This window comes from Aplidium turbinatum, chromosome 4, assembly GCF_918807975.1.
Source record: "Aplidium turbinatum chromosome 4, kaAplTurb1.1, whole genome shotgun sequence".
Classification (NCBI taxonomy): Eukaryota; Metazoa; Chordata; class Ascidiacea; order Aplousobranchia; family Polyclinidae; genus Aplidium; species Aplidium turbinatum.
In genome coordinates this window covers 38,664,827-38,678,972 of record NC_137475.1, presented here as the reverse complement: position 1 = coordinate 38,678,972, position 14,146 = coordinate 38,664,827, and the positions used below count along the sequence as shown (strand labels likewise).

The 14,146-nt window shown below is 35.4% G+C and overlaps 1 protein-coding gene across 1 annotated transcript; it reads left to right on the top strand.

Annotated features, from left to right (window-relative positions):
* Window positions 1-4,096: 4,096 nt before the first annotated feature.
* Window positions 4,097-7,496, top strand: LOC145769143 (integrin alpha-6-like). Its single transcript, XM_082580735.1, has one exon. The coding sequence runs from the start codon at window positions 4,097-4,099 to the stop codon at window positions 7,415-7,417; it is 3,321 nt and encodes a 1,106-aa protein (XP_082436861.1). The 3' UTR covers window positions 7,418-7,496.
* The last annotated feature ends 6,650 nt before the right edge of the window (window positions 7,497-14,146 follow it).

The window sequence follows — 14,146 nt, the reverse complement described above, 5'->3', positions numbered from 1 at the left end:
CTCCATTTTTGAACCGTTCTGCTGGACGTTCCTCCCAAATGCCCACCTATTGATTTACATCTCTGGAAAGGTAATTTAATACTGAATTCGATGCATGCAAAATTTTAGTGGCACGTGTTGCGGAATATAGTTTTATTTGAAGATGTTTGGAGATGTGTTTTTTTTCGCAAAATCGTATCATTTTCTTGAATTTCTTAAGAATATCCTCCATCTTTGAACCGTTCTGCTGGACGTTCCTCCCAAATGCCCACCTATTGATGCACATCTCTGGAAAGGTAATTTAATACTGAATTCGATGCATGCAAAATTTAAGTGGCACGTGTTGCGGAATAAAATTTTATTCAAAGATGTTTGGAGATGTTTTTTTTTCGCAAAGTCGTATTATTATCTTGAATTTCTTAAGAATATCCTCCATCTTTGAACTGTTCTGCTGGACGTTCCTCCCAAATGCCCACCTATTGATGTACATCTCTGGAAAGTTAATTTAATACTGAATCCGATGCATGCAAAATTTAAGTGGTAGGCCTACGTGTTGCGGAATAAAGTTTTATTTAAGATTTTTCAAAAGTATGTTATGTCGCAGTGTATGCCTCGCACTTATTCACGGATAACTTTTTTAGGCGGAAAGCGGAAAAACTATTCTGCCAGAATGACGGTGGTGCTGGAGTGGAAGTAGAATGCTGGTGATGCAGACAGGATACAGGTACAGCCCACCTACACAAACTTGTGAAACGGTGAATCATCATCATTTTCAGCCTGTGAGAGCCCACTGCAGAGCGTAAGCCTTCTCCTTTTCATGCCAATTTACATGATTATGAAGAAACGGTGAATGCGTCATTTTAAATACCATAGCGTACCGGTACATTACAAAAAGTGTAACATATCTGAAATTTATATGCAAGCAGAAAATGTTTACAAACCCAAGGTTCATAGTGAACAGTAATGGAGTCTTGTTAGTTTCTTACTATTCTTGTCTTGGTTGGTTGGTTTTGAATCTTTATCCTCGGTCTGATAAAGCCTTGATACCGGTAGGTTACCGGTACCAGTTTTGCTTTTGCATACTTGTAGAGGTTCTTGGCGCAGGGCCGGTTACCGAGATTGACAGAGTGAAGTTTCCGATTGTTGAAGTGTTGTTGCCGGGGAATTATTCCATCTATTAGGTGCCCTTGAATAGAGGGCAGTTTTTGAATGTGTTGCTCAAGCGCACACCCCGAGAGTCGAACCGCCGCGCCGCTTAATCTGAAGCTTTTTTGTCCACAAAGTCACGTGTTAACCAACTGAGCTATTGGGATGGACTGTCTTTGAAGGAACACCACTTTTTTTAAATCTCGCTTTGTTTGGACATTAAACAATATGAAATTAGAAGTTTTTGAGCCGACATTTAGATAATTTTTTGAAGTTTGTGAGTTTTTAGGAATCGTTTTTGAAGAAACAGCCCAGTGACTACAGAACTACAAATTATGATTGAAAAATAAAACAGAAGACCACTTTTGGGCGGTTTTTAGCAAGCGTTTTTTAGATATGTTAAAGCAAATCTGTGAACAGAGTAAAGTACCGGTACAAATTGTTAGAAAAAGACAGCAATGCAGTCTTCGAAATTAGCATATTTTTACTTCGCAAAAACATTGCCGAGGCCAAACGGCAAAAGTTGAAATTGCCTCAATGGCAATTGCTGTGAACGTTTATTATGAAAAAATTGTAGGCTACCACAATATGTAAAACGAGAAGCGAACAATATAATAGAGTAGTTTATCAAGACCGCATTGTTTGATTTGCTGTGATGTAATAATACCAAAAGTAGCGATAAAGCGAGCAACGCGATACCCACGCTGTTACGATAATTCATGTTAAATAACTCACGGGGGGGGGGGAAGTATGTTAATTTTGGGTTGATTGAACGTTCGAGTCAGCACAAATCGATTTAATTTTCCCGACCGGTTGTATTGCGTAACAACAATGTCCAATAAGAAATGACGACAACGACGTCATTTCTTAAGACGCTTGAAGCTTAAGCTTGAAGACACAAAACTTCCCGTTCATGAACGCGCGATGTCATATGATCGGAAGCATTACTTTTCTTTACTGCTGAAGTACCGTTTATCCAATTTTGTACTACTTTTTTAACTGGGCCCCGTAGCTTTTCTAATTCCGATTTGTTTCCGTCATAGAATATACTCCGTCATATACTAGTATTTAGAAGTCCATGCATGAGCATTGTCAGCGCATAAAATTGCACCTGTTGTTGTTACGCAACCAGACATCTATCACAAACCGCAATTAACAAAGCTCACTCTAAAGGTTAACTCGTTAATCGATTATTTACATACGTATTCGACGTCTGTTGATGTTGTATGGTTCGTTGTGAAAGCGATCGTTTCTGATACAGCTGGACGAGATAACGGAAGGCGAAGCGCGATAAGGAGTAAATGCTTACAATAATTTGACGTCTATTGGCGTTGAATCAATGCAAATAGTGTGATATTTCTATAAAAGATTCAATTCTCCCAGCTGGGCACCTGTCTAAGCGCCGGCGAAGTAGAAAGTAACACAAATAAAAACATCAAGCAATAGTAAGATTGAATCAACCTCCTAGTCTGGTGTGGTCTGAGAAAATTAGGGTTATTTTTGTAATCTTGTGGTCCTTACAAGCGCTCGTGTGGCCTCGGAATTTTTATTGCCGAGGCTAATGTGCCATTCATGCATCTGCCTCGGCAATTGCCGAGGCTAATTTCGAAGACTGGCAATGTATTTTGTCAATGATGCAAATTTGCAATGATTAACAAAATGATCTTTGTGTTACTTTAAGTGTCAAATTATACTGTACACTATTGCCGAGTAATTTTTTGAATTATCTTTCAAGTTATCAAATCTTTAGTTAAGTAGTAGAGCTGCAGTTTAAGAGAGTATTTTAGTTGAATTTGAGTAAAATAACATTCAAGTCGTTATAATCTGCTTATTCACACAAAGTTACCTTGTGGTGATATCATAATTTCCAAAGTACTTATGCATGGTCTAAAAATTTTAGTGGACAAAGTATGCGGCACCTGACTTTTTATATAAGTTATGATATGAGGTTTTTATTATATATAGCCTAAATAGCTACTGGTAGGAGAAAGCAAATATGTACCGTAACCAAAAACAAAGCATTTTCTCAAAAAGAATCAAATTATAAAAAAAAATTTCAATACATCATCATCATCATAATCCATCGTCGGTTTGTTCCCCACTAGTGGGGGTGGCCGATTGTTTCCGCGCAGCAATTGTTTTAATCCCTTTTCTCCATTTCACCCTGTCCCTTGCATCTTCCTCCTTCAGTCCGACTTTTTTAAATTCATCCTTCACTTGTTGTTTCCACGTTCTTGGACAACTGCGTTTCCTCTTCCCATCCACCTTTAGATCTAGTGCCTTTCTAAGAAAACTTCCTTCCTCCCTCCTTATCACATGTCCATACCATCTTACTCCATTTGCCCTTGCCAGTTGGTCTATGGTCTCTCTCATCTCTAGCATATCCAACAATTCTTCACATATGTGAAGGAATTACATATGTATCCTTATTCCTCATGAAAGTTTAGAAAAACTGTACAGTGGTATTTATTATACGGTACAGATAAACACTTACTCGGATTTGATTTTTTTTAATTTGCTCATTTATGCATGCTGTTGAGAAGTTTAGATAAACAATGTTAATAGAAAAGGATTTCTAAAAATGTAGCTTTACCTTAATTAAACCACTCTAGTATGAAAAAATTTTGCACACCTAATCCAAACTCATGTTGTTTCAGTTGTACTTGGCATTGTATCATGTTCTTTCAAAATAGAAATGTTTTTGCATTACAAAGTTACATGCACAAGTAGATATGTGTACTATGCATACATGCACTATATTACTCAACACGCTTGAGCATTCATGAAGCGCTTAAGTTATTTTGTTACCATAGGCTTAGAGACTATAAGTATTTTACATTTTGTGTATTTATTGCCACTTCTTTTTTATTTGTGTGATCAGTCGATGATTTTTATTTTGAACATTGCTTCCAACTCCGCCTATTTAATTCTAAACACTATTGTTTTTCTTCAGTCTTGCATTTTGAAAATCATGTTTAAAGTGTTGTTGTGTATTTTTTTCTTGTATATTGCTAGAAGCCACTCCTTTAACATAGAAGAAAGGTTGCCACTAGTAAAACGAGGTGAAGATGGAAGTTTGTTTGGTTTGTCGCTTGCGCAACATTACCTTAGTCCAGATTCCAACAGTGTTGATGGCGCTGTATTACTGATAGGTGCACCTCTTGCTGAAGCATCACAACAGAAAGACATCAAACAACCCGGGGCGTTGTTTAGTTGCAAAATTTCTTCCTATGAAAGTGATTGCGCTTCTGTAGAGATTGACAATACAAATTCATTGCAAAAGAACACTTCTTATCAATGGTTGGGAGTTACCGTAGAAACTGAAAAGGCTGGTGGCCTTGTGGCAGTGTGTGCTCATCGTTACACACAACATGGCAGCGACGAATCACGTGGTGTAATATGGGAGAGAGAAATTGGGCATTGTTATGTTTTAACTAGTTATTTAACTGTTTCTAAAGATATTTACCCATGTGATGGTAAGACAGGTGCCAATGGTAAAGTTTCTCAAAAAAACTATGGTTACTGCCAGGCTGGAGCATCTGTATCTTTTGCACAAACCCCAGGGAATGACTTTATAATTGGAATGCCTGGTTTATTTTTATGGAAAGGTGGAGTTGAATCAAGAGAATTGAACCCAGTTGCTTTGTTTCCTGAAAATCTTTGGAGTGAAAAAGAAGATTCTAATAACCTTCTTCCAAGGAACAGTTACAATGGATTTTCTTTGGCAAGTGGAAATATTTTTGGACCAAACATGAATTTTGTTAGTGGAGCTCCTCGAGCTAATGATTCCGGTATTGTTGTAATCTATGAAAAGGAACAGTTGGGTTTACAGAGCAATTTGAAAATTGTTCAGTTTATTGAGGGTGAAATTTTAGCATCTGCATTCGGATATGATATAAGTATTGTTGATATCACTGGTGACGGTCGTCTAGATCTTATTGTAGGTGCCCCCCAGTATTACGATAGAGAAAAGAAAATAGGAGGAGCTGTTTATGTTTACATCAACAATGGATCCAAGAAGTTTAGTTCAAAGCCAACTTGCATTCTGTATGGTGATTTAGAATCCGCATTTGGAAACTCGATCACTGCTTTAGGAGATATCAACATGGATGGTGCTAATGATATTGCAATTGGAGCTCCTGGCGCTGACAATGGTGCTGGAGCAGTTTACATATACCATGGCAATAACGAGCCTGAAGTTGGTATTGATGGAACCCCTGCACAAGTCTTAAGAGGAAAAGTGTTAAATGATACACATCCGCTCAATATGATAGGTTTTGGATATTCGGTCAGTGGTGGTTTGGATATGGATTTCAATGGTTATCCTGATCTTCTAGTTGGCTCATTGGGAGATTTTGCTGTTCTTTATAGATCACGGCCGATAATCAATGTCGAAGCCTCTTTAACAACATCACTAAATAAAGTCAATATAAATCCACAAAACAATCTCAACACTGTTTTAATAGAAAACCCAGTCACAAATAAATCTTACAAACTTGTTACTTTTGAAATTGTGGTATGCATGAATTACACATCTTTACCATTAACATTTGATGAAAGAGTTGACATGACTTACATGGTACAGCTTGATTTACTAAAGTTAGAAAATGATTTGCGACCTCGTGTCACATTCGATCCTCTTGATTTCACCTATGGAGTTAAAACTGGTGCTATTAGACTTTATCCACAATCTAGAGCTCGCAACAAGTGCACCAAGTTTCCTGTGTTCTTGGAGCATGATATGCAGGACAAGTTATCCCCTTTTGTGATGGAGCTTTCTTATGATGTCTTGCACAAAAATATTTCTACTCAACCTTCAGGGGGAGAAGTTTTATCGCTTAGCAGCTATCCAATTTTTAATAAAGACATTAAAAACTATACAACAACACAAGTGATTATATCAAAGAACTGTGGAGCAGATGAGATTTGCAACAGCAACCTTCAAATGACAGCAGAGTATGTGGTTATTTTAGAAGCTCAAAAGGAATGGCAGTCATTGCCACCCAGTGATGATAATATGAATATACCTGAACTTTCAATAGGCACAGAAAAGGCAATTGGATTAAGAATCAACATTGATAATCCTCTTCCAGCAGAGGATGCCCATCAAGCAAATTTGAAAATTATGCTGCCAGGGTTTTTGCAATATGTAGGCTTAGCTGATGTAGAAAGTAAAGCAGCTACTGTATCATGTGACACTATGCTTGGAAATTCTTCGATAGTTACATGTAACTTAGGAAATCCGTTTCGAAGTGATGGCCATATTTCAATGATAGTTAAGCTTGGAAATGATGAACGTCTTTATGATATTCGACAATTCACTGTGTATATGGAACTGTCTACTTCAAGCACTCAGGACATGTTAGATTTGATTCCTTATCCTGTGTCAGTTCGCTTTCAAGTTGCAGTTATGATAGAAGGCTTTCCTACCAAAGATCAAGTATCTTTTGGTGGCAGTGTCATTGGGGAATCTGCTGTGAAAAAACCATTAGATGCTGGACTTCCTATTCAGCATCAGTATGAAATCGAAAATATTGGAAACACTGAAATTAACGAAGTGTCTGTAAATGTAAGTTGGCCTCATTTAATCAAGAATGGAAAATGGTTGTTTTATCTTCTTTCTGCCAAAGTTTTTGGCCCTGGGATCACCAACAGGAGTCAGTGTCACCTACCTTTGGGATATAATCCTCTAAACCTAAAAGAGGATGCAGACTATCTTAAAATACTTTCAGGTACTAGTGATAGACGTAAGAAGAGAGAAACTAACATAGAGTCTGGTTCTTCTGAGGATAAAGGTTTACCAGATGCTACACCTCCCCTTGTGATACAGACACAACTAGAATGTCCAATTTCTGCCCAGTGTATGAATTTTGTATGCAATATCGGAACTTTGCAACCCCAGAAAAAAGTTTTCATCAAGCTGAATGCAGTGTCATGGAATAGTACTTTTCTTGAAGAATATTTTGGGGTAGCAAAAGTAAGTGTTTACTCTTCTGCTTTCATTGAGCTATCTATAGCAAATGCTAAGTATTCGGCTACATCTGTTCTTAATGCCAAAACTTCAACCAGTATGTTAGCTGAAAAAGTGATTCCCCCTGAAGAGAAGGTTAAACTTTGGATAATTATTGTTGCTACTCTCGCTGGTGTTATCTTGCTTGTTGTAATTGTGGTGTTACTTTGGATGTGCGGCTTTTTTAAACGACGTCGTGACTATGGTGATTATATAAAAGCCAGAAAACATCGACAAGCATCTCAAAAAGTTGATGATTCTTCTGACCGAATGTTGTATTGATTTTGAACTTGTTCACATCTACTAGTTTTGTTTGTTCTCCTTAAAATATTTGTGTACGGTACTATTTAAATGTAGCTTAGAGGGGTCTGCTACTATTCGGTGAGTCTGATTTGGTGAGTTCCTTACCTCTAACCCTAAAACAGCAATGATAATTAGGCTACGTTACCCGATAATTTAAAAAAAATATATCATATATTGAAAAAATCACCGAACAGGGATCGGACTCACCGAAACCGGCCATTCCGAGCTTAGAGAGTAGACACGATTTTGTTACAAAATGTAATCAAACATCTTAAGAATTTTTATACTGATAGACAATCTCTATTTTGATAGACAGCTTTTACTTATGTGCTGCAAACAAAACTTGCACAAGAAATTCTAGCACTAAATTGTGTCTGCTTCTAAAGTATGTATGACATATCTTCGGTACTGTATATATATATGAATATCTGGTTTTTGCAAAAAAGACACCCATGCCATGTTTGCTTGCACCTTTGTGTTTTTTTTCAGGATCACCGAACACAATACTGTATAACATAATTTTATCATATATACATGAATCACTTCTATTTGTAGCCCATTGATTGGTAAACAGAGTAGGCCTAGGTTATCTGGTTTTGAGTCAGTAGGCGTAGTTGTCCAATTTGTTCTACTCAGCTTGTTATAAAATTTCCATTGAATTTTTTTTTTTTTGGCTGATGACGCTCACTGTTTACTACTGGTACTTCAGTGAATTGTGACTTTCAGATGTAAATAAATTCATCTCAGGGATATCTATACCTACGGGATTGGAAACTCTGTGAAACTGAAAACCACTTTATACACCAGTAGGGTCATTTTTCTTTGTGCGCTGCTGTGATAAACAATCACATAAATTGACCTTAAAGGGCAGCAAGTAGTAAGCTAAACGAACAACCAAAAGTGTAACAATTAATTCACCTGCTATAAATTGTAAGGTCTACGCTTGTCTGGTTTGTTTATTTGTTTGTATTCATAAGTGCAGTCCTGTTGTATTTTGTTTGCTCCTTAAAAAATTTCCAGAATGACTATTGGTTTTATTTCTAATGACATCGTAAACGAATTGGTTTTATACTGGATTGGTCTGTGAACAAGTTGATGATACAACAGCATATTTTAGCCTACTGATTGCTGAACACTCCTCATTTACTTCTGATCCGATTTGCAGTACGCAAAATGATAAAGAACAACAGTAGACGGTTTTTGGACTCGTTGCATTCATTCATTTTTGGATTCATTGTTTTTTTTTCTAGCAGCGTAAATGTACTTTTATACATGAATTAAATTTAATGTGAGTGTACATTTTGTATTACTATTGTAAAATCGAATTTTGTATATCTTTTAGTCGGTATTTTATTTTGTTAATCTTTTTGTAGTCGTAGTAATGTGATGACCCTACTGATGTATGGCACTAAATAGAGTTTCCAATCCCGTAGTTATAGATATCCCTGATTCATCTACAGGCAATTGCATTAAATTTACCAATTCAAATCAGAGTATTCCATTACATATATTGTAGTTTGGAATTTAGGATCTTTTGCAATAAAACAGTTTAAACGTTTAACCAGTACGTGATTAGTACATTTTTTTCTTTATTTGCAAACTGGATAATCATATGATCATGTGATGCAGAAAGCATCACAAATTTACCATTTGCTTAGCCAGATTCATGTCCATTTAGAGATGCATTCAGTTACCACATTCTTTTACTATGCGATCACGAACTTTCTAAGTTCTGTTTTTTGTAGTAATTGCCAGGACATCCACTGCATGTTTTAAGTGTGGCTACAGAAACTTTGATTAACTGAGCTCTTCAAAGTAGGCTTTTGTGTACTCAGTACCATATATATTCTGCACTGTATGTACATCCGAAACAAACTTGGTCGCGCAAAGTTTTTAAGTCTTATGATTGTGCTACTTAATTAGTGTCAGAGTTATTTTTGCTTTATTAATGATATTTATTGGTGTTTCTTTGAAGTGATTGTGTGTGCATGCTTTTTTGAGCTAACAATCGCTGAAATGACATATCATATGCATATCTATTGTTTAGTGATGACTGTTTTGAATGGGTTTTTAGAAGCTTTTATGTTAATTTCAAAACTATCAAAAGAGTTTCCAATCCTGTTGTCATTATAGAAAAACAACATTTCAGCAACAGCATTTCTTACTTTCTAAAAACTTCTACCTTGTGAAACATTGTAGGCCAGTACAGCCTAGTTGAACTTTAATTGTTATATGCAAGTATAAATACTTGCCTTTAATGACAAAAGTATTAATAATCAATAAATATTATCATCACTTATGTCAAGAGTTTGCTATGGAATTACGCTCATGTGCAAGTTGCAGTAGCCTAGTTACTTTATTGTCTACTTGCCTTCTAGGCATGTATTGATGTGACCCAGACTGCGATTTGGGTGAAAATCAGTTGCTAAAAATTGCAGCTAATGCTTTTGTTTTGTCCCATCCAAGCTTACGGCTGGTGGTTGAAGATTTTGATTGAGAGGGCGGAAAGTCAAGGAAGCCAATCTTCATGTCCACCTTAAGGCATGCCTTTAAGTGTCTTGCCAAAAACACAGCCACATGCTCTTGAGCGGTTTCAAACAGACACTCTTTCCAGACAGCAAATCAGTCGTTTTTTACATTGATTCAATATCTGACAGACGTTGTATCAATGTAAAAAATGGATGATTTGCTCTCCAGGTTTTGAACACCAAACCACAGCTCTTGCAACTCGGCTGAGCAGCCAACTAGGTTATGCTTGAGAGTAGATGATGCTGTGGATCAGAGTGGCCTGAAGTTGAATTGTGAGAATAACTAAACTTCTCATTCCAAATTCATAAGTGCGTGGTGAGTAGTTTGTTTACTATTTGTTGTAACTCACTAGTCACCATACAGTGCAGCTGTCTATGTTTATGCTGTCCTTGTATTCCACATTATATAAGATGGTGAATAGTATTGTTGTCAAATTTCAATACATTTCTGCATGATTCACCAAAATAATGGGGTGTTGGATGCTTTTTTTTAAACGCTTAACATGTAGTTAGATCACTTCACATGTAGTTAGCTGTTTTTAAAAACAAGTGCAAAGTTTTGGGGGATTTGGTACTCAATTAAAGTTTTTTCTGGGTGTTACAAATCTGTATTATTTTAAAATCCACTTGTGTTTGTATTATTTTTTACGTTTTTCTACTTTTGTAATACTGTATTTGGAGCACTTTTTGTGTCCAAGTACTAGTTGGGTGTTATTTTACATCATTTTAAGAAGTTTCTTGCATAGTAAGTTAATTGAAAATCTCAAACCTAAGTGTCACCCATTTATTTTCTAAACCATCAGGCTTTTGCATGTTTAACTTTGCAAGTGTTAGAATAAAAATCATGTATATATATTATGTCTGTGTATTTATAAATGAACAGAATGCTTTGGAATTTGTGTTTTATGCTACAAGCTGCTTAAACTTTTTTTTTGTTTTGATTGGGCTCGATGTTGACTTTTGAAGCCGTACTAGTCGATGTGGTTCTGCACCTTCTTCATATTTTTAGCATTGCACCTCCAAGGATGAAATGTGTTTGTACAGTAATTCATATTCCCATCTTTTTATTGCCGTTATGTTTCCCTTTGTGTATGGGTCATTTCATTTTAATTCAACCAATCTCAATCAAGGAAATTGAAAACCGTCACTTCTCAGATAAATTTTTTTTTTTTTCATATTTGAAGGTAGGAGATTGATAAAGATTGAGAATGGAACTTTTTCAAAATTAGGCCTCGTCTAACTGTCAAGTGTATGTTTTGATGCATAATGTACATCACAGTGCCAAAGTATTTAGATTTTAGTGTGCCCTAAGTGACCTTCAACCGAAATTGGGATTCCTGTTTTCAACTTCAAACGACCCCATTTCTATGATTTAACATTTTGTGTCTAGCCACTTGTCATAGTCCCATCAATTCAATATTCTACGTCACTCAGATAAAAATGTCCTTTCAAGATGCTATACCAATAGCATGAACTCAATTGTGCCACTGATCCATTAGTACAACACCTATTAGTGTGACGACTGTGACGTTCATTAGTTTTCTATCTAGGTCAAGAAGTAATTCAATGCAAAATTGGATATGAAAAATATGAGGTGTCCCAATTTGTGTTTGTGACCACTTGTACTTAAAAACAAGCAGATCTTTAACCTTTTTACTTTATTTTTTCATTTCTTGGCCCCAAATACATACATTGCAATCAGGGAATCACCTGGGCCATAAAATAAGGCAGTGTTTCCCCATCAATATTATCATTTGCTGCCCAAAAAATCTCTTTCATGTAAAATATTATCATGGTGATGTCACGTAGTTTTGAAAGTAGTTTAAAAACAGCGTAGTTTAAAAACAGCTTGATTTAAATATTTTGCTCAACAAAGTTAAGTCAAAATGTATATTTGAGTCACAGTTTTGTAAATCAATGAAGGGCAAAGGCATGCACTGGCATCACCACTCACCAGTGGCCACGTTATAAGTTTTTGTTGTACGATTACTTAACTCATGATCCTCTTGTGTGTTCAAAAATTAAAGTACATCTGAAAAGTGTGAGGTTTTATGGTTGGTTGAATTATAATGTAAGGCATTTTTATTATTATATGTGAATTTCTGTTCGCTACTTTAGTGTAACTTACTTTCATCACATCACAGTTTAATTTCTTTAGCGTCTCACATGCGTTGCTACGATTCAAGTTTTGTTTGTTTTGATATAGGATCTTGTCGCAGCAAGTTGACTTTTATAGTTTCATTTTAGGGTGGTATTTTTCGGTTTCTAGTCTAGTTTAGTAATAATGTGATTTCAGTCACTACATAAAACGATTATTTTCTAATATTATATCAATTTTGTTGATAATGTCTTTTTTCGTTTTTTTTTCTTTGAGTGCGTTCACATTAGCTTCTGTGCTCATGATTTAATTGTCAATAGGCAAGAAGGACTAGAAAGAAAAAGACTAATATTTGATTTTTTTATTACTTGTTTAGCGAACTGCCATATTGAAAACGTCTTTTCCAATCTTTTTTGTATTGTGTATTGGTGAATTTGACACATTTTGCTAACCCAGTAAATTTAAACATTGTATTGAAACAATATGGCATTGCAACCTTTCCCAAATTAATTTGACATAAACGGAGTGGCTAGCAATATTTATTTCTCACAAACTTTTTTAGTTTTGAGAACTTGCTTCAACAATCTTTTTACATCAATTTCTGTTGATAGCTTAATTTTATTAAAAATTTTGAACTGAACATTTTTCTTGCACTGCAGATTTTTGTACTTCAGTTTATAAATCTTTTCAGTTTGAAAAAAAAAAAACATTACCACACAGCAAAATTTATTTTCTTACCAACCTAATTTTTAGTGCAAATCTATCACTGTGTGTGACTTTGACTTTTCAACAATGATAGTAAATTTTTATTTGTAAATATGAAACAATGGGAACGTTTGCTGATGAAATGCCAATGTAGTTTTTTTGATCATGTTACCATCATATTTGTCAAAATCATTGCAAGAAAACGCCGAGTTTGTTGAAATGGTACAAATATTTTTATGCTTTTCTTTAATTGTGCATACAGTAAAAATCCTCTATGAAAAGCTGTCCTTTGTGTGAAAACCATCTACAATAGCACTTTTTAATCGAGGATTACAATTATATTAAGTTACAATTACGAAACTACGTCGAGTTTTCAGCAGAAATTTGACAGTTGTTGGACTCGTCATCATCATCCGTTCAGTTTATTTGGTTTTTTTAAATCAACTCCAATAAAATGGATTACCGATTTCAGTTAGAAGTAACAACAGAATGTTTAAACTTGATTAGTTAAAATTTTAACGTTATTTTTTTAGTACTTAATGATTTGGCCATTTGTATAATATAGTATGTCTTCTTGGTATTAACTTACATTTGGATACTTTTGTAATACAATAATTCATGTGGTTGCAACGTGCGCTATTTTTGCGTTTTCATTTGCCATCAAAAGTATGCTTTATCACATGTGTTATTGAGGATTATTGCTGTGGTGTCTAGCAGCATTGTATTTATACCACATTCTGTTAACGGGCATAGTTGGTCTAGATTGTAGTGTTAACTGTTGACTATTCGATGTACGTCTTTAATTATTTGTCGTGCTGATGCTGTTTGAATTAGCTTTTTTATTTGAAAATTGAAAGTTTTTCAGGTACTCTCAATAGAGATGTTATAGAAATTTTTAATGTAATGGCCCATGTGAGTGTTAATAATAAGAACAACCAAAAAGAAAAAACAAATTGGACTTCAAAATGCACTGTGCAGCCAAGACCACATGTTCCTTGCAAGCCAGCTTTTTTAAAGATCACAGATAGCAAATATAAAGACAAAGCTTTTGAAAGCAGTGTTGCTTTTGTTCGAAGTTTGTCTAAAATGAATTCATTGGATCAAGTGACACAAAATGTTAGGCCTGGTCCACAACACGTTCAAGAAAATCAACTGAAATCAGCTGTTGCACGTGATGTTGCACCAACTGAGTTATCTGAAAGTCATTTTACTGGTGAGAAGAAATTGGTACCCAGACCTTACAGCATGGAGTGTGAACCAAACAAATCAAGAAATCATTCACCTTCTTATAAAGATGAAATAATGATAAATCAGAAAAATGAAATTAAACATGAAGGCGCAAGACTGGCATCACTTCAACTGCAGGATAACTTACAA

What these genes read in the sequence shown, in the direction of transcription:
- LOC145769143 (XM_082580735.1), top strand. Translation starts at nt 4,097, where the DNA reads ATGTTTAAAGTGTTGTTGTGTATTTTTTTCTTGTATATTGCTAGAAGC.